Source organism: Oryza brachyantha, chromosome 3 (genome assembly GCF_000231095.2).
Source record: "Oryza brachyantha chromosome 3, ObraRS2, whole genome shotgun sequence".
NCBI classification, from domain to species: Eukaryota; Viridiplantae; Streptophyta; class Magnoliopsida; order Poales; family Poaceae; genus Oryza; species Oryza brachyantha.
In genome coordinates this window covers 11,147,790-11,167,270 of record NC_023165.2, presented here as the reverse complement: position 1 = coordinate 11,167,270, position 19,481 = coordinate 11,147,790, and the positions used below count along the sequence as shown (strand labels likewise).

Sequence of the window (19,481 nt, the reverse complement as noted above, 5' to 3'; positions counted from 1 at the left end):
CGGCCAAACAGCTACAACGGGATACGGTATAACGACTCAGTCCGAACACGTGAAGAAACAAACAACACCAATGATAGCATAGGCGATAGCATTACAGAGGAGTCAACAACGACAACGTCGACAGTGGCGGCGGCGACGATAGCGACGTCAACGGTGGCAACGATGACGTACTCCATCCGTGCTCTGTAGCAACACCGAGCTCGGTCTTGGTGACAGGATGGCTCACTCCGAACAAGTGACGAAATAAACAGAACAAACAATAGCGGTGACGACGACGACAACATAGACGACACACTCTATGCCCTCTGGCAATCCAAGATTCCTTGTCTACAGTGGTAGCAACTCACGACTAGCAATTGACATGCATAGGTATAAATTATGTAGCTCCTTACTAGAGTGCGTGAGGAAATCAGTTATATGAATCAGAAAAAAAGATCTAAACCGTTAGATCTTGATGAGACCAAATTATAACGGTGTAGATTGATAGCATTATAATTTTATCCATAAAAATGCCAATATTTCTATATAAAAAAGAAAGAACAACAGCCATAGATAACACTGGCCTATTAGGACTACGATCTAATTGGAAAAAAAAGGGGAAAGAAGGCTCGGACGTAGGTCACATGGTGACCAAATTTTGAGGCCTACCTATTGGACCTCCAAATTATAGAAAAGAAAAAGGCCAACACAAAATTAAAGAAAAATCCAGACTCAATGTAAAATCACGAGATGGGCCCACACAGAAACGCTTCCTGGTGGCGCCGGCCCAGCCCAGCCCAGTCCAGCCCACCTGAACCCTACCTATGGGAGCAGCATATAAGCCGCCGCCCCGCGAGGACGCTGCTAGGGTTTCTCCTCCGCCGTCGTCTCCTCCCCGCTTCACGTCCGCCGCCCCGGAGAAGGTAAGGTAAGCATCCCCGGCCGACGCCGCCGCGCCCTCCTACTCCCGTCTCTCCTCCCTCCTTCAATTCTCCGCTATCCTCGTGCCACCCTCGCGTTTAGGTCGAGCGCATTTCTCTGCTCGGTAGCCGCGACGTGGGGAGCTCACGCGGCTTCCCTTCGTCTGTTGGTGAGGGTAGATCCGCTCTGTTTCGCTGTTCGTCGATGTAGGTGGTGCCTTTCTTCCAGAGATTCCTGGTAGACGTCGTGCTGCGCAGTCTAGTGCTATTGGCTATGAATCTACAGTACTGCTGATATTCAGTGAGATGCTGGCTTTGTATGAGCATGCTCGTTATGATTGATTTGGAGATGTAGTGCTTTGTTAACTACTGTATTAAGGTGGCTACTAGATTTGATAATTAATATCTGGTTTTTACATTAGAAGTTACCCTGTTTCGCCTGTGATTCAGGGCATATTATGATTAGAGTACATGATGTCAATTACTATTCCTCTTGCACTTGCTGAAATGCTAAAACTGAACTTTTGCCTAATGCCTTGAGAATGAGAATTATCAGCACCTTCTGATATGTACTCTAAAATAGAATCCGAGTGTTATATGCTTAGTTTTGTGGCTGTCTATTAACAATGTCCTAAAATATTTCAATTCTTAACGGTTTTATGTCAGCTTTGCTGTTCCAAACTTCTAAGTTACTGTTCTTTCTTGTCTGCAGTTCAAGAAGCAGCCCTGTGAAGCTCCGATGGCTCCTAAAGGTACACAAATACTATTTCTGGTACTTTTTATGTGTTCTTTTGATTGGAAATCACATGGAGATTGGTTCATATCGATTGTATTTCTTGATTTCTAGAACTGCACATCATAATATTGTAGTGCTACTTTACTTGATAGGGTCTTAGGACAATTGATTGCAATTATTTGTACTGAATAAAGTCTTTTATGTTGTTACGTTTGTTCTAAAATGAGTATTGAATTGTGAAGTTTTGATGCATGCTCATTCCTGTAATGGATTACATTAGAGCCCATGATAGTTTTGCCATGTTTGTTGACCATTTCTCAGTGCTTACGATGCGTGAACTGACATTTGATCTCCTTGTGTGTAGCTGCTCCTGCCAAGAAGGGTGATGCCAAGGCCCAAGCCTTGAAGGCTGCCAAGGCTGTTAAGTCTGGGACAGCCAAGAAGACGACCAAGAAGATCCGCACGTCCGTGACATTTCACCGCCCCAAGACCCTGAAGAAGGCTAGGGACCCCAAGTACCCCAGAGTTAGTACCCCTGGAAGGAACAAGCTTGATCAGTACCAAATCCTGAAGTATCCTCTTACAACTGAGTCCGCAATGAAGAAGATTGAAGACAACAACACTCTGGTCTTCATTGTTGACCTCAAGGCTGACAAGAAGAAGATCAAGGCTGCTGTGAAGAAGATGTATGACATTCAGGCAAAGAAAGTGAACACTCTGATCAGGTTAGCACTTACCTCCGGACCTCATTTTACTGTTCGATTTGCCAGCTAGTGTAGTTAAGTGATTCTACTTGTCTTCCAGGCCTGACGGGAAGAAGAAGGCTTACGTGAAGCTGACACCAGACTATGACGCTCTTGACGTGGCCAACAAGATTGGCATCATCTAAGTTAGGGTGCTGCAATAGTCATCTGTGTCGCGGTCTTTATGTGATTGGAGTTTTGTAGCTATTACTTAGCGAAATGCCTCAGTGGCTAAGTTATCACTATTTTGCTGCACACTTCCATGAATTTGATATAATGCAAGTGACTTGTCATCAGCTAATATGTGCTTTGCAGTTAAGTCATATTTGCATATTTTATTGGGTGTTATTCCTTTGTGATATGGTACCTTGTTTGGTTTACATGCTGCGATTTGTATTCAGATAAGTTGAACTCACCATGTACTGGCATAATTTTTTACGGTTGCTGGTTTTGCCAATGAGCCGCATTTGTTGCTCAAACTTGAGCTTCAATGTCTTGTAATACATCAACCTGAAATTCCTGGCACATTTGCGTTGTCGTGGCAGCCGTGACGCGGTGAATTGAATTTTCTGAGCTTTCCTCCTCGTCCACAACGTTGTGAATTGAAATCAGAAATGATCTCTTGGTAGAGGCGACTGTTTAGTTCGAAGTTATCACTGCTTTCTTCAGAACAAAGGTGAACGGGAAACTGCAATTCACTACAGATGTGACCGCTGCTGGTCAGATGTACTCCATACTCAGGCAAAGGATGAAGAAGGCGAACGATCCACAAGAAGGTTCAACTTTTGATCAACTGTTATCTAGGCCACGAATCGATTATATGTGGATATAAGAATTGGTGCAAGAGGATTGGCAGATGGCTGTACTTCAAGACCACGTCCACGGCGATGTAGCTTCCGCAGCAAAAATGGCACATTGGCGTTGGTGCTGTTATAGGACCTGTTTTGGGGAGCTTTAGATTCTAGCCAACTTGAGAATCTATAGTTTGTTTAGCAGCTCTTAGTAGCTAACTTGAGAATCTGAAAAAGCTCCCAAACAAACTATAGACTCTCAGTCAGAAGCTATGTACCGTTTGGGACAGCTTCTGGGAAAAGCTACAGCAGCGGGGAAAAGCTCTCCCAAACAGGCCCACCCATACCAAAAACAACTGATCTTGCGCGTCCCGAATTGCACGAGATTAGCAGGAAGAGCATTCTGGTAAGTCATATTTGCCTATTTCACCATCTCTTCTCGTTTTCCTACAGGATTGGCATGTATGCTATTGATGGACGTATCTGCACCGTGTATCTATATATCTACTAGAGAAAAATATCCGTGCGTTGCATTGGGTAAAGTTAATTTTAATTATGCAAATTAAAATAATTTTTGAGAACAAATTACGTGTTTTGAATAATAAAGTGTGATTAAATATACAATTGTGCTATCACTTTACGGATCGTAGATTTGTATTGGATATAAAAGGCAAGAAAGAGAGATTTGAACCTAGCTCATGTAGATCACCTTAACCATTGGGCTATAAAGCTCCTCGAACAAAACACAGAGCCTATGCAACATGCGTGACATGGGCGATGTGGTCCGACTGGCCCAGTCGGGTGAGGCGGGCGGATAAAGATCGACAGAATCTGTCAATTTATATAATAGTAGAGATTTTGATTACAATAGTAGAGATTGATTATAAAACATATACGAATAGATTAAATATTAAGTGTCATGTTTTGCATCGGATTTAGTTAATTTTAGTTACAAATTAAAATAAAATCTAAAAATAAATTATCCGTGGAGTCGGGAATAATTAAATATGATCAACGCACAATTGATGTGAGAGGCGTACATTGTATGAAGAAGTTTATATTTGAGAATAGTGAAATGTGTTCAATATCGTAAACAAAAAGGTAGGTATTATACAAATAAAATATTTATGCATAGTTATTCATAAAATTTAAACATAAATAAATATTTTCGTTCAAAAACTTTATACATGAATGAAATATTTATATGTAGAAAATTCTTTTGCTCGTCAACTTTGTACAACAATCAAAATAAAATAGTATACCCTAAAATCACAGTAGTAATGATTTAATTTGAGAATTTATTTAGGTGACCAAAATTTGATGGTAAATTTAAAATATATTGTGTCTGTATATTTGATAATAGAAAATCATAACAAATTGCACTATATAAATTTAGGACTAAAAAAATCTATATTTTAATTGACAAAAGAATACAGTCGTGACGCGATTCATTGAATTAGAAAAAAAAATCTATGGTAGCACTCGCCATCTTGATTGTGCGGCAGCAGTCAGGGGTATCGAACCCACTACTTCACGTCAATGGCATCAGCATCAACTATTCTCCATCCGGCTATCCAATTTTCTTCAATAGGTGTGCGCGAAATTTTTTTAAAACATTGTTCACAGTGCGGGTGACGGAAATATTGTTAGTCGGCTGTGGCTGACATACGGGACCCACGACGGACGAAAATTTGACAGAATTGTTATTCTCTTTTATAATAGTATAGATATAGATGCGTATCCCGTATTCAACAGGCCGAGCATGCCATTTACGTATCATGTTTGTTTCGATTACTTTATAATTGTATTGAATACTTTATTAATATGATACAAGACAAATAAATAGACGTGCACGAAAGGAAAAGTAAAAAAAATCTCAAACCGAAAAGGCATACTTTAATTTTCTCCCTATAAATAACTTACCAAAGCTTGTCATTAACAGTATCTGTCCAAAATCCTGATACCATGCAACTGTCTAGTCTTAACGCCAAACGATAACAAAAGTTTGACGTCACCACAAATCTTCCATCTACCATCGAAACACGGTAGGAAGCTACTACAAACTCGGTTCCAAAATAAATTATTTTTTACTTTTTGATAAAATATTTGACTCTTTGTCTTATTTAAAATTTTTATAATTAATATTTTATAGTTATAAAATGATAAAACATAAATAATATTTTACGTATGACTAATTTTTTTTAAAAAAAATAAATAAGACGGATGACTAAATGTTTAACACAGAAACCAACTGACGGTATTTTGGGAACAGACTAGATATTTTCCTTATTACATATTGTATCATATAACTTTTCGCGAAGAGTCGATCGTATACATTAGAGCAAGTTCAATAGAGCAAGTTCTAGCCAACTACTGGCTCTAATTCATCTATAGTCAATCTAATAGCCAATTCATACAATAGTTACCTACAAAACATCAATATATGGTCCCACATGTCATATACATATTTTGTCTTGGAGTCCGTGTGCGGCTGGCTATAAATTAGTAGTCCATCTCCCTTCTCTCCCCTCTTATCATTTTAAAATATACTTATAGTTAGATTATATACCTGCTCTTAGGTCATGTTTAGTTCCAAAAACTTTTCCAAAAACATCACATCAAATCTTTGGACACCTAAATAAAACATTAAATATATATGAATATTAAAACTAATTACACAGTTATACGAAAAATCATGAGACGAATTTTTTAAGCCTAATTAGGACGTGATTAGCCATAAGTGCTACAGTAACCAATATGTACTAATGACGGATTAATTAGACTCAAAAGATTCGTCTCGCGGTTTCCAGGCGGAATCTAAAATTTGTTTTGTAATTAGAGTACATTTAATACTTCAAATGAGTGATTAAAAACTTGATTTGATATTTTTGCAAAAATATTTTGCAAACTAAGGGGGTGTTTGGATCCCCAGGGACTTTTTTTAAGTCCATGTCACATCGAATGTTTAGACACTAATTAAAAATTTTAAATATAGACTATTAATAAAACTCATCTCATACTCTGGACAATTTCGCGAGACGAATCTATTGAACCTAATTAATCCATGATTAGCGAATGTGATGCTACAGTAAACATTTGCTAATCGTGGATTAATTAGGCTTAAAAATTGTCTAATAAAATAGTATTTATTTATGCAATTAGTTTTATTATCAGTTTATATTTAATACTCCTAATTAACATCCAAATATCTGATACGACAAGGGAAAAATATCCCTCAATCTAAACATCCAATAAACAAGGCCTTTGAAGAAAACGATCCATAAAAAAACGGCTGGCCCCCCACCACCCCACTCGAAAGAACACCCGAATCGTCATCCGGATCCTCCCCTCCCGGCGCCGTAAAAGCGAGGCAGAAACGCAGGCGGCACCCCTGAAAAAGCTTCCGAAATCGCCCCCTCCTCGACGGGGGCCAGCGCAGCCTAACCTGTCTCTCGCGCGCCGCTCGCTCGGTGGTGTGGTGCGGTGCGGTGCATTTCGCCGTATCATTGGTGCCGCCTTATTATATTCCGCCGCATTTCGCCGTCTCCCCTCTCCTCTTCCCCCACTAATCCATCCTTCCTTTCGGTTTCGTTCTCTCCTCTCCTCTCTCTCCGTCTCGTCGCCGCGAGTTCCTTGCGCGCGCGTCGTCTCCCTCGCGCCGCCCTTATCCCGATCCGAGGGCAGGGGGAGGGGGGAGGTAGGGCGCGGAGATGGTGGACACGAGGAGGAGCGCGGCGGCGAAGCGCCCGGCGGCCGCGGACGCGGAGGAGGAGAAGGCGGCGGCGGGGGTGGGGGAGAGGGAGGGGGAAGGGGAGGCGGGTTCGGCTGAGGCGGCGGGGACGGGGGCGGCGGCCGCGGGGTCGACGTCGGGGCGCAGGCCCGCGAAGCGCGGCAAGGTGCGGATCTTCCTTCCTTCTCCCTATGCGTCGTGGTCGCGCTCCCTCCCTGGTTTGGTTTTGTAGTATGTGTTAGGTTCTGATCTGCGCTGGGGTTTTGTTTGATGCGGGGGTGGTTGTAGGTCGTGGCGACGGCGGAGGCGCATAGCGGGAAGGAGGAGGAGGAGGCGGCGGCGGCGGCGGCCACGGCGGCTGATGCTACTACTGTCGGCGGCCCGGTAGTGCCGCCGCTTGACACTTCCGGGATGGAGGCTCTGACCGGCGCCGTGAATAGGCTGGAGGCCATATTGAGGCCTGGGGAGGCGGTGTCGAATTCGGCCGGTAAGGTGTCCTCCTTTGGTGGGTAGGGCGACGGGTTTGGGCCTCGGGGGGTTCTGATGATTCTTCTCGTCATTGCAGGTCATAAGCGCAGCGCTCTTGCTAAGGATTTGCAAGCAAAGTTGAAGGAAGTGAAGGATTTGGCGGATGGCATCGCCAAAAAACGGCTGCCCCCAGTGGCCAACAGACGCCAGGAGCCCTGGTGCAGGTTAATATCCCAGCATGCTAAGGTGTGACTTGTTCTTGATGTTTTTAATCGTAAAATCATGAACATGATTTGCTTTCGATGAAAATGGTTGTCATTTTTAAATTTTTATGCTTGGACATAAAAGAACCTCATAAACACTTATGCTACTCATGAACAACATCATTCTACTTATTCAGCCGCGTAGTGCATATGTTTTGTGAAACCTCCTGTCCCCTCTCAGGAATAGTTCTGAAGAACAGAGTTTGTTTTAGTGTGTTTTATTAACCTATGCCCTTCAGCTCCTCCAATCTTAAATAAGATGTGTGGCTATACTTTTGGAGCTTATCGGCGAACAGTTTATTTCATGTATAGAATTAATTCTATAACATCATGTTCGTAAACAACTGAAAGAAAGCATTTTCAAAATGTGTGTATGGAGGTTTTGTATATGATGTCATTAAGAAACACAGTATTGTTCTCGAGCGATACCTAAATTAAAGCCACATATTGTTAAATACAGTTTGTATCCACTCACTGTTAAAAATACATGATTATCCACCATCTGTTAAGTTGTGTTATGTATCTACCAGTCATAAGTATTCTACAAATTAGGTGTATCTATAGCATATTGTGTTAAATATGCTGGAATTGGTTTTATTTTCTTATAATCTTGTAGAGTGTATGCTGTAGCCTGCAGGCATAGTTATGTGGTTAGCAGCATATCATAAATACCCCTAGAATTTAACTTCTGACTTGAGAAAAGTATGTACATATTGTATTGTGTTTTCAGTTGAGTGTATTAGCCGTGAAGATTAGATTTGATAACTTCTCAATCTCCATTCCTAAATCCTTTTCCTCTAACTAAACCTGCATACTACTTCAGTCGGGTCATCATTGTGGATATATTGGCATTGCAATGTTTAGCATATGTATTGCTACTGACTAAATTACATGGCATACATATTGAAAGAATGTATAATTTTGAAGCAGTGCTATTGTTGTTTATGCTATTGCATATAGGTAGGAGTTAGGACCAAGTTTAGTTGACTCTTTAAGATATTTTACCTACACTTGCAGTAGCTACAAAACACTTCTAGCATATTCATGATACACTATTTGCACTTCATTTGATTCACTGTGTTTCTTTCGTAATGTGCAGAATCCTTCCATTCCTATTAATGCCTCCCATTTTACTGTTGGTTATGCAACACACCATAACCTGAGACTGGAAGGGTCATATACCAACTCACTTGTTTGTAGATTAAAGCATGCTAAGGTATTGTGGTATTTTGGAAGTTTTCCTGTTATATACTCTGTTCACGTCTTACGTATCCTGGATATGTTTGATTTTATATAGCAGCGAGGTGCTCTTCTTGAAACCTACGAGTCCAAAGTTGTTCGTGTAAATGGCAAGGCTCTGGACAAGAATGCTAAAATTACATTATCTGGAGGGGATGAAGTTGTCTTTAGTTCACCTGTGAGGCATGCTTATGTATCCTTTTTCTATTGTCTACATCTTATCCAATGGGCACCTTACTGGCTGTGTTTGAGGCTAGACCGACAGGATTTGTTTTTATGGGACACTTGCGCACATAAGATTTTTCAATTAAGTGTAAGCAATGGTTAGACAATTAAGTATTTCCTTTGAAATTCCTTAATGTGATGGTAGATATTTGAGCAACTTCCAGAGGAGAAATCAAGCACATCAGCAATCTCCTCTACTTGGTGTAGTATTCAGCAGGGGCAGCATTCGCTTATCAAAGATTTTAAGGATATTTTTTCATCTAAGGAGCCCAAAGTAACATCATTTTACTTTGGAAAGGGTCGACCTCCTTTGATGCCTGTTGGTAATGTATTTCATTTTGAAAATTGCACTTTGCCTGATAGAAAAGGATGCTAATGTAAGCACTGTTGCAGGATCATCATCTGATCCAGATCTGGTCAGTAGTTTATGTAAAACAATGGAGGACCAGTTTAACTCTGAAGAAAACACACCATTTTCTTGGTGTCCATTATTGAAGGAGGATTTGAAAAATGCAACAATTCACCCTAGTGATATCTCTGAGACATTTGATAGCTGTCCATATTATCTAAGGTAAACTTTACATGCATATATTTAGCTGCCTGTCTCATGGCTTGAAATTATGTTATTGTTTTGAGGATATCTATGTAAACTGCTGTAATAAATTTTGTTAATATCGAAGAGATTGAGTACTGGTTCTTTGGCCTCGTAATACAATGGTTGGTAGTCCTGTTGATTTCCGTTATGGAGTCGCTAGGGGTAGGGATCCAGAGACCATGGGATAGGGTACTTGCCCTCTACTAGTGCAAGCCGGGCTTCTCCCAGATCTGACATGATAGGGGCTCGAGGTTTATTGGAATACTTTTTCTAGATTCATTCATTGCTCAATCATAAAAGGATGCATGCCCCTTGATAGGGTAGATTTGCTTGACCCTTAAGAATATAATCTACATGTTCATAACTTCCAGTGCAACTAATCACTAGTGATTGACTACACACCTCGATCTAGTCGCTGCCTAGTCTCTAGTGATTGGGTACCCGTCCTAGCGTCTAGTGTCTAGGTGAACACTGGTAACTCCCTAACTGATGAGCGATGATCTTCCTACTGATGGGATACCCATTTAATATCTACTTTATCTAGTACTACTTCCGTCTCACAATGTAAGACTTTCTAGCATTTGCTAGATTCATATAGATGTTAATGAATCTAGACATATATACAAATAATATGCATGAATCAATAGATTAATCTAGGGATAGCCAAAACGTAAATGGGTGGAGTATTATGGAAATAGTAAATACATCCTTGCGATGCAACAGAAAGTGGAATGGCTATACTGTTGAGTCAACCAACCTTGCCGCCCTTACAGCACTACAAGCTATAGTAGACACATCTAGACCTTTGGAAAGTTGCGCAATAATATTAACTATTTTATGTTCTTTTTAAAAAAAGAAAAAATGATTGTCTTATAGTTCCTTAAGCCATTTCTTCTAAACAGTGATTACATAGTTGTCAAGAACTATATTGTAACAACTCTTTTGTTTATGTAGTGAGAATACACAATCTGCTCTCCAGTCATCAGCATTTGTAAATTTGCATTGCAAGGACTATATCAAGTTCACAAAAGATATCTCTTCTCTTGGTCAGCGAGTACTGCTGTCTGGTCCAACAGGTATGCATACTATATGCATTGTGTAAGCTTGCTGTTATTGTATTGTATATACTGCTACTAATTTTTCAATGATTAATTTTACTATGTATAAAGTGTGGTAACATATGTTTTTACAGGAACTGATATCTACCAACAATATCTGGTTAAGGCACTTGCGAAACACTTTGATGCTAGGTTGCTCACTGTAGACTCTTCCATGCTGTTTGGTGTAAGAAGCTTAGCAATTATCCCCCCTTTTCCATCTAAGTTGGTCAAGGATTTAATGCAATTTTTATCTGTATTCTTATTGAAATATTGTTATTATTTCCGTTGCTTGTATATATATCATTCAGCCAATACTGGTCATCTTACTCATCGTCTTTTTTTTTTTTACTTTTTGAGAGCAAATCCGCATACACTTGTTTTGGTATGATTTGAATTAATAAAGAAACTGAGCATTATTTTCTTATTTCAGGGGAAGACTACAAAGGAATCAGAATCATACAAAAAGGGTGAGGGCATTTTTTATAAGTTGCTGCCTCGTACTTGGTTATTCTTGTTAAACTGGTCAAGCAAGCGTGGGTAATTTGTTGATCTTATATATTCTTTTTTCAGGTGATAGAGTGAGGTACATTGGTTCGTTACAGTCAACAGGCATTATCCTTGATGGAGAAAGGTGTGATAATTTTTAAATTTTATTTATTCGCTATGCTATTTGTAGTCATAAGCTTGTCTTACCTGCCTGTTTCTTTCGCAAAACAAAACAAAATAAATGGGTTGCCAATTTTGCATGATCCTTGTGATGCCTCCTGAGGTTTACAAAGATGTGTGGTGCAGTTCGTCTGCTCTAAGGAAATAAAGTTCCAGTGGTGGTTATATATGTGCTGTTATGTATAACACGTCTGCTGCTGGCTGATATTTAATTGCTCAATCTGTAGTCCTCCAGATTTTGGTTCACAAGGTGAAATATGTCTTCCTTTCGAAGAGAATAGATCATCAAAGGTTGGAGTAAGATTTGATGAACAAATTCCGGGAGGTATTGATCTAGGAGGCAATTGTGAAGTTGATCATGGTTTATTTTGTTCAGGTGATTCCTTGCTGTATTAATAAGTTTTGGGGAACTACCAATAAATTGCATTGTTTTCCTTGCTTTTTAACTTATATGTTTGTTGCTACCTTTTATGTAATTGATTCATGCTTAATACTTAATTCTTACCTACTGTTCTTTCAGTTGATTCTTTATGCCTCGATGCTCCAGGATGGGAAATTAGATCTAAACATCCATTTGATGTGATTATTCAGGTTTGTTCATCTGTGTATTTTGGTCATCATTTATGTAAATAATATTTTGCTTCCTTTTACTAACTGTGCTTGCTTTACAGTTTATCTCTGAAGAAATTGAGCATGGTCCTCTAATCCTATTTTTGAAGGACACTGAAAGAATCTGTGGGAATAATGATTCATATCGTGCTCTCAAGAGAAAGCTTAAATATTTCCCAGCAGGTGCTTTTATTATTGGTTCTCACGTACAGCCTGATGATCACAAAGAGAAGGTACTGTTTATAATTCTGTGGTATTCTACAATTGCTCCTAAGTGTACTTAATGGTTTATTTATTATTCACAGCTAATTGACATACTTCTACATGCAGGCAAATGGCAGTTCTCTACTTCTTTCGAAGTTCCCATACAGTCAAGCGATACTTGACTTTGCATTTCAGGTATACTATTGCATTTGCTGCTCAGTTACATCGTGCCTGATAGCTATTACATTGTTTGAAATAATAATGGTTTGTTTTTTAATTTTAATTAATTCCTCAGGTCCAACATGTCTTCGTTGGGTATTTGAGTATTGGACATGCTGTCTATTATCTTTTTGTCCATAAAATCTTCTGGTAGTTGTCATAGAATAGACGTTTTTATACAGATCTGAGATTTGTTATAAGCTTATTTTGAGGCAAACTTTTGGGCCTGACTGTTGATTTGTTCCAATTACTGCAAAGTGTTGTAGGAGATTTCATGATGAGTGACCACTATGATGTACATCTTGGTATATAGTTGCGGATGGTATTATTTTGGTGAAATTTATTAAAGATGCTATACTAGTCTAGATTTGGTCCATTAGTGTTTGCATCTGAGCCAGTATTCATCCAAATCAGGTTATGCATGGCCTTAGCTGACCCCTGTATATTGCTACCAGCAGTGGTTATTTGTTAAGGATTCAATGATGATTCATGAGAAAGTATTTTATTTGGTATCATCTGTGATGCTGACCATTCATTAGTACAGGATGGTTACTCGTTCAATATCTCACAAGAAAGTTGATTTGACAAAGTTGACCTAGTGGTGTGCTATTTTGATGAATGTGAAGCTAAACTAGTGGTGTGCTATTTTGATTTTGACTAGGGCCATGATTTTTTTCTCTGCCATGAATTAACACAAGGGAATGCAGGACTTTGATCGTGGAACTGACAAGAACAAAGAAACATCAAAGGCGATGAAGCATCTTACCAAGCTTTTCCCAAATAAAGTGACAATCCAGCCACCCAGAGTATGTTATTCTAGTAAAAAAAAAAGGACAGTTAACTTGAAGCAGTTTCTCTGACGTTTTCTTTTCTATTTACTCAACCTGGGAAAACTGTTGCAGGATGAACTTGAGCGTTCAAAGTGGAACCAGATGCTAGATCGAGATGTTCAAGTTCTTAAAGGAAATGCAAACATTTCAAAAATTCGCTCAGTAAGTTCTAGCATAAACAGTTCTGATGCAATTATTCGCGTTCTTTTGTAACCTGTGGCTGGCATATTTTTACTGTTTGCTGCATTTTTTTCCTTTTAGTATGGTATTTGTGCTCTGTGATAAATGTAAACATACAATGCATTCAGTTGGCTATAATTTATGTTGCATATTCAGAAGCTTATGCATGTTCTTGAGAGAACTGCACTTAAAGGCACAAAAGCAGCAGTTGGTTTAAAATTTTAAATTTTGATTCTAGGATTAAATTTAAGGGGTTCCTTCACCACTTTGGTTGCCTTGACTGTCTTTTCATAGCTGCTAAGAAGACAAGTAAAAATCTACCCGAAATAGTACTTAAAATTCAAATTGCAAAATTGGATTTGGCTTTTAAGAAAAAGCCAACCATTTTTTTAGCTACATGCTTTGTTATATTATTTCACCTCTAGATTTGTGCCCAGCATGAACACGTGGAATCGCCATGAGAATTGAAAATTTGAGCATTTATTTAGATTATACTATCGTGAGTTAAGCACATTGGTATTATGAAGTGGATCATCATGCTATGTTTGTGTAGCATGCAATATAGTTTTACTATCGTTCCTTCATTGGCATATCATTCCCTTGAGCATGTTTGTGTAGCATGCAATATAGTTTTACTATGGTTCCTTCATTGGCATATCATTCCCTTGAGCTTATTTTCTTCTTTTTCAATCAGAACTGCATCTGATATATGAATGTAAATTCTGCAACTTATTTCAGTTTCTAGTAAAGATGGGCTTGGAATGCAATGATCTTGAAACAGTATGTATTAAAGACCGTATCCTAACAAATGAGTGTGAGTAGCATTCATATTCATGCTCCTTCCGTATTGCAATATCGTTCAATAGCATGATGGGTGTGCTGTTATTTTTCAGGTATTGATAAAATAGTTGGTTTTGCTTTAAGTCATGAACTTAAGCACTCTACAATTCCAGACCCTTCAAGTGGCGTATGCTTCACTCTATCTAGTGAAAGGTTTTCACTCTTAACCTTTATGGCTTCTGCACAAAGCCAACAATTTTTCTTTAGCCGGAGAATCAATGACCCAATGTGTATATTGATTATTGCAGCCTTAAGCATGGTGTCGACATGTTGGAAAGTGTGGAATCTAATCCGAAGAGCAGCAACTTAAGGAAGTCGCTCAAGGTGATATACTGTCTTAGTTGTATTTGTTTTGACACTATGTTTTTAGCTTGAGCAATGTTGTTCTAGCTTATGCTCCATAATGGCTATCACAACTGTAGCAGCTGAGACCAGTCTTCTTCACCTTCACTGGTCAATGTGCTAGTGTCATGCCGCATTACATCTTTTAAGATGCATAGAGCTTAAGATTTTTTGCTATAACAATTTCAGGATATTGCTACTGAGAACGAATTTGAAAAGCGGCTTCTTGCTGATGTTATCCCCCCAGAAGAAATAGGTGTCACCTTTGAGGACATTGGGGCACTGGAAAGTGTCAAGGAAACTCTTAAGGAATTAGTGATGCTACCTTTGCAAAGACCTGAATTGTTTTCCAGAGGTCAACTTATGAAGGTAAGATAGTATCCTCCATATTGCATAATTTTCACCATAATGTTCTTTAGGAAATCTTGTTATTCCTTTATGAGTTGGGTATGAATGATGGGTATCTACTTTTGGATTCTGGAATATTTTATTTCCATTTTTGTTTGATAGTTAACCGATTTTCATTATTTTTTATGTTGTGCCAGCCATGCAAAGGAATACTACTTTTTGGCCCGCCTGGTACAGGAAAGACGATGCTGGCTAAAGCTGTGGCTACAGAGGCTGGTGCGAATTTCATAAATATATCAATGTCGAGCATCTCTTCAAAGGTATTTCACCAAATAGATTGCTTAATGTCAATGGTTTGTTTTGCATTATGGGTATCTGAAGCACACTGTTAATCCATTGCTACAGTGGTTTGGTGAAGGTGAGAAGTTTGTGAAAGCTGTATTTTCACTGGCAAGCAAAATTTCTCCAAGTGTTATTTTCGTTGATGAGGTAAGTAAACTGTTTTGATCAATATAACAAAACAACTAATTTCATGTGCTGTTTGCTTTGTAGCTCATCTTCTCCACTTTGGGCCTTTTAGGTCGACGGCATGTTGGGTAGGCGTGAAAACCCTGGAGAACATGAAGCCATGCGTAAGATGAAAAATGAGTTTATGGTGAACTGGGATGGTCTAAGAACAAAAGATAAAGAACGTGTATTAGTACTTGCTGCAACTAATAGACCATTTGACCTTGATGAGGCTGTTGTTAGGAGGCTTCCTAGGCGGTGAGTATAATATTTTCCATTCATTTTAAGATTTAAACTGTGGTGCTAATTTTATGGTTTGTAGTTAATTGTTTATGCATCTGTTTTGGTAAATGTATTGCTTAGGTTGATGGTGAATCTGCCAGATGCTTCAAATAGAAGAAAAATTCTTAGTGTGATACTAGCTAAAGAAGATTTGGCTGCGGATGTGGATCTTGAAGCTGTAGCTAGCTTGACGGAAGGGTATTCAGGCAGTGATCTCAAGGTATTATGCTACTGCTGCATTCTTAGTAGTAGTTCCAGTGCCGCGATATTGATTCCTCAAAATTGAATGTTGCTTGCTGAGTTGACTCTTGACTGTAATCATTTCCAGAATCTGTGTATTACTGCTGCTCATCTTCCTATTAAAGATATCCTTGAAAAGGAGAAGAAGGTTAGTTTATAAACTCCATCTTTTATATATTTTTCCTAGTCTGTAATATTAGGGTTTAGATTAATGGATTTATTGGATCAGTAATGGAATCTGTGGATTAGATCACCTCTGATCTGAAGTAGATGATGTTCTAGAAAGCGTGCAACCAGACCTTGAATTCAATTGTAAATGATCAATTGATGAAAAGGTATTAGAGTCTGACATGCAAGTGATATTAGTAGATTTGTCATGAAAAAGTCATATTGTTATATTTTTAATAGTTTTCATGAACATATAGTTGGAAAAGGTAGTATAAAAACATGTGCATTGGAGATTTTGTTGATGTCAGGTAAGAAAGAACGGAAGTCACTCTATACAGTGAGTGGTGATCACATGATTTAGCTATTTAATATGAACTGCAATTCAACTTTGTGCTGTCCACATGCAGGAGAAAGCTTTAGCAGAGGCAGAAAATAGACCACTACCCCAATCATATTCGAGTAATGATGTTCGTGCCTTGAGACTAAGTGATTTCAAACAGGCACATGAACAGGTATGGTCGGTGAATACTTACTGTCAGTAGTCATGCTACACACTTAATACTACCATGGTTTTTATTGTTAAATACAGTTACCTTAGTTTTTTTTAAAAAATAATAGTTAGCAAAAAGTAAGATGAACCAACACAATATGTATTTCTTGACTTTTTAGAGCAGGGATATCATGAAATCATGCATACATTATATAATTTGTGCTCAGCATCCTGGCTGTTAATCTAAGTATTGCATTAATTGCATATTCTAAACAAGGTGCAAAAGTAGTCTTAATAAATATGACCTGAATAAGTATTCATGTGTGTAGTTGGTTAGTGACCTTATGAAATTTATTATTCAGTTACCCCTACCTAATTCACACCTATATTTGTAGACAAAAATATACCCTCTTCCAACAAATTTAATAAGCTTCGGGACTGTATGAGACTAGATGGTTTTTTCCAAAAGGAACCAGAAAAGATGTAGACCGGCAGTCATAGGTTAATTTTTGTTTGTCTTTTTAGAGAAAAATATTGATCAGCAGTCATCCTGAATTCTGAAAAAAAAAGGTGTGCGAAAACTAGTTGTAAATTATGCAATTTATAACCAACAACCGTTCTCTGTGATCATCATTACTTCGGATGTTTGTTATAGGTTTGTGCAAGCGTGTCTTCGGATTCAACTAACATGAATGAACTTGTTCAATGGAATGATCTTTATGGAGAAGGTGGATCGAGAAAAAAGACAACTCTAAGCTACTTTATGTAGCTGAAGTTTGTTCCATGTACATATATATCGGAAGCATTAGGACAAAGCAATGGAGATTTGAGGCAAAGGCTTTGCAGATTCACTACAGTAGAAATAACAGTTCATGCGATGGGAGAAGACGGCATTCAATTGTTGCCATGGTATGGCTGTCGATTTTGGCGATAGAAGATTGGGGGGTTGTGGCTACAAGTTGCCTGCTGGTGGACCTGTGGTAGTGACCGCAACAGATCACCATCCGAAAAAATAGATTACATTTCTAGTCCCCATAGTCAGGTCAGGCAGTCAGTTCTGAGAATGACATCGGTTAGCGGACCGATTCAGTTCACCATCATTTTTTACCATTTTGTGACAGCAACTCATTTTTTTTAGGGTGCAAGTTGTGCCTGCGCAAGTGTACAGTGTGAGCCCCAGGCCAATTAACTTGTTATTGCGGTCACTGCAAAAAAATCATTTTTCTTACCTAGTCATTTTAACTTGTCTATGCTTGCTTCGTCTGTCAATCTTCTGCTGTTTACCTGATTCTGATACTTGTCCTTCACGAATATATCATATGGATATGTGGGTTATCATTATTAATGCATTTCCTGTAGCCTGCTGACCTGCTTGCCCTCCCATCTACGAATGGGAAAATAGTATGAATTCTTGTGTTGGTTCGTGCAGCATCGTCTGTATTAGCTTCTGTTCCGTGTTCCGTGTTGCCATGGAGGTACAGGAAAACGGATGCGTGGCTACGTTTAGAGAAATTACCAGTCGTGCTTTCAGAGAAAGTGTTCAACCGTGTCGCTTGTGCCCTGCTACTGCTCTTCGATTGCTTGCCAACTACTAGTGCGCTGTGATATCCTGTAATTATTTTCTTCTCTTCCTTTACGTGGGTAGGTGTTACCAACGTTCTAAAATAACTCTGTCTTTAATTATGAAATCACAGGATATCACGGTAATTATGAAAACACAGGATATCACGGTAATGGCCAAAAATAATAGGTGTGATTGTTTGGTTTTTTTATGGGGAAAGTTAAATGATATATTTGCAAACGAAAAATAATTTGTGAATAAAAATTTTATATATGTATTCTTAGCGATCTAAAAGTTATTTCTAGGAAATAAAATTTGGTGAAAAACCTAAAACTAACTCTTAAATGGCTTATAATAATAAGTGAAAGCGGAAAGATGATGGTCTATTGCTAGAAAGTAGTATATGTGAATAGATATGTTATGGGTATTAAATGTGTTTCGCCCTATCTTTTTTTTTTCTTATACTTATAAACTAAAACTTAAATCTCAATCTTAATTTTAAGATTTTTTAGCTTTGTTTTTTAGATCGCTAAACATACATATATAAAAGTTTTATTTATAAATTATTTTCTATTTGCAAATATACCAACAATCAACTCCTTTGCACGGTGCCATACCTTCTCACATGTATATGTTATGTTTCACGATATAAGAATTTTTAACATTATATGCATATATGTATGTGTGTATGTATCTTATATATAAGATAAGACTAAAAAGACTTGCGTTAAAAAATTGGATACAAGTGCTAACTTCGTTCCAAGTATTTTTGATTTGTTCAGCGCAGATTAAATAGATACTAAAAATTTTGGGACATACGAAGTAACAAGCAGCACGTGGCATATATTTTTCACCTATATATATTCGTGATCGAATGCAAGAGGAAGACATAGATAGCCCATGAAGGCACGAGGAAGATACTAGCCCATGAAGCACGAAAATATTTTGAGTGGCCTCCAACTATAACAAATATCTTGTGCCTTGAGCCACTTTGAGGAATATTTTTCATAATTAATAAGAGAAGACCAGTAATCAAGTACACAATTAAGTGAGGTGATCCCCAAAGGTGTTCTTTTTACCACTCTTTATATTGTGATCCTCTAAGAGGGTAATCATGTAACCTTTTTTACTTTTAGACTAAAATAACTGTTGACTCCCACTATAATGACAAGGTGATTCAATTGCAACGATAATAATCTATTTGCA

At 38.4% G+C, this 19,481-nt stretch overlaps 2 protein-coding genes across 3 annotated transcripts; both read left to right on the top strand.

The window, feature by feature from the left end:
- Positions 1-837: 837 nt before the first annotated feature.
- Positions 838-2,697, top strand: LOC102707849 (60S ribosomal protein L23A-like). Its single transcript, XM_006650005.3, has 4 exons — positions 838-907; positions 1,612-1,651; positions 2,000-2,360; positions 2,440-2,697. The coding sequence occupies exons 2-4, from the start codon at positions 1,639-1,641 to the stop codon at positions 2,522-2,524; spliced, it is 459 nt and encodes a 152-aa protein (XP_006650068.1). The 5' UTR covers positions 838-907; positions 1,612-1,638; the 3' UTR covers positions 2,525-2,697.
- Positions 2,698-6,607: 3,910 nt separating this feature from the next.
- On the top strand, positions 6,608-18,074 carry LOC102707566. Of its 2 annotated transcripts, XM_040521898.1 has the most exons (28): positions 6,608-7,065; positions 7,188-7,386; positions 7,465-7,613; positions 8,730-8,846; positions 8,931-9,062; positions 9,240-9,417; positions 9,488-9,665; positions 10,644-10,765; positions 10,882-10,973; positions 11,220-11,256; positions 11,360-11,420; positions 11,683-11,831; positions 11,976-12,046; positions 12,127-12,297; positions 12,395-12,463; positions 13,195-13,293; positions 13,390-13,479; positions 14,236-14,311; positions 14,391-14,490; positions 14,586-14,661; positions 14,869-15,048; positions 15,225-15,347; positions 15,433-15,516; positions 15,608-15,792; positions 15,898-16,036; positions 16,145-16,204; positions 16,632-16,736; positions 17,370-18,074. In XM_040521898.1, the coding sequence occupies exons 1-28, from the start codon at positions 6,880-6,882 to the stop codon at positions 17,481-17,483; spliced, it is 3,342 nt and encodes a 1,113-aa protein (XP_040377832.1). In that variant the 5' UTR covers positions 6,608-6,879; the 3' UTR covers positions 17,484-18,074. The 2 variants fall into 2 exon arrangements, with proteins under 2 accessions (XP_040377832.1, XP_040377833.1); XM_040521899.1 differs by lacking the exon at positions 6,608-7,065 and having other exon boundaries at positions 7,215-7,386; positions 8,928-9,062.
- The last annotated feature ends 1,407 nt before the right edge of the window (positions 18,075-19,481 follow it).

Coding starts and splice junctions, on each gene's coding strand:
- LOC102707849 (XM_006650005.3), top strand. Junction 2,361..2,439: donor AAAGTGAACACTCTGATCAG/GTTAGCACTTAC, acceptor CTTGTCTTCCAG/GCCTGACGGGAAGAAGAAGG.
- LOC102707566 (XM_040521898.1), top strand. CDS start 6,880: ATGGTGGACACGAGGAGGAGCGCGGCGGCGAAGCGCCCGGCGGCCGCG. Junction 16,205..16,631: donor TCCTTGAAAAGGAGAAGAAG/GTTAGTTTATAA, acceptor GTCCACATGCAG/GAGAAAGCTTTAGCAGAGGC. Junction 16,737..17,369: donor TCAAACAGGCACATGAACAG/GTATGGTCGGTG, acceptor TGTTTGTTATAG/GTTTGTGCAAGCGTGTCTTC.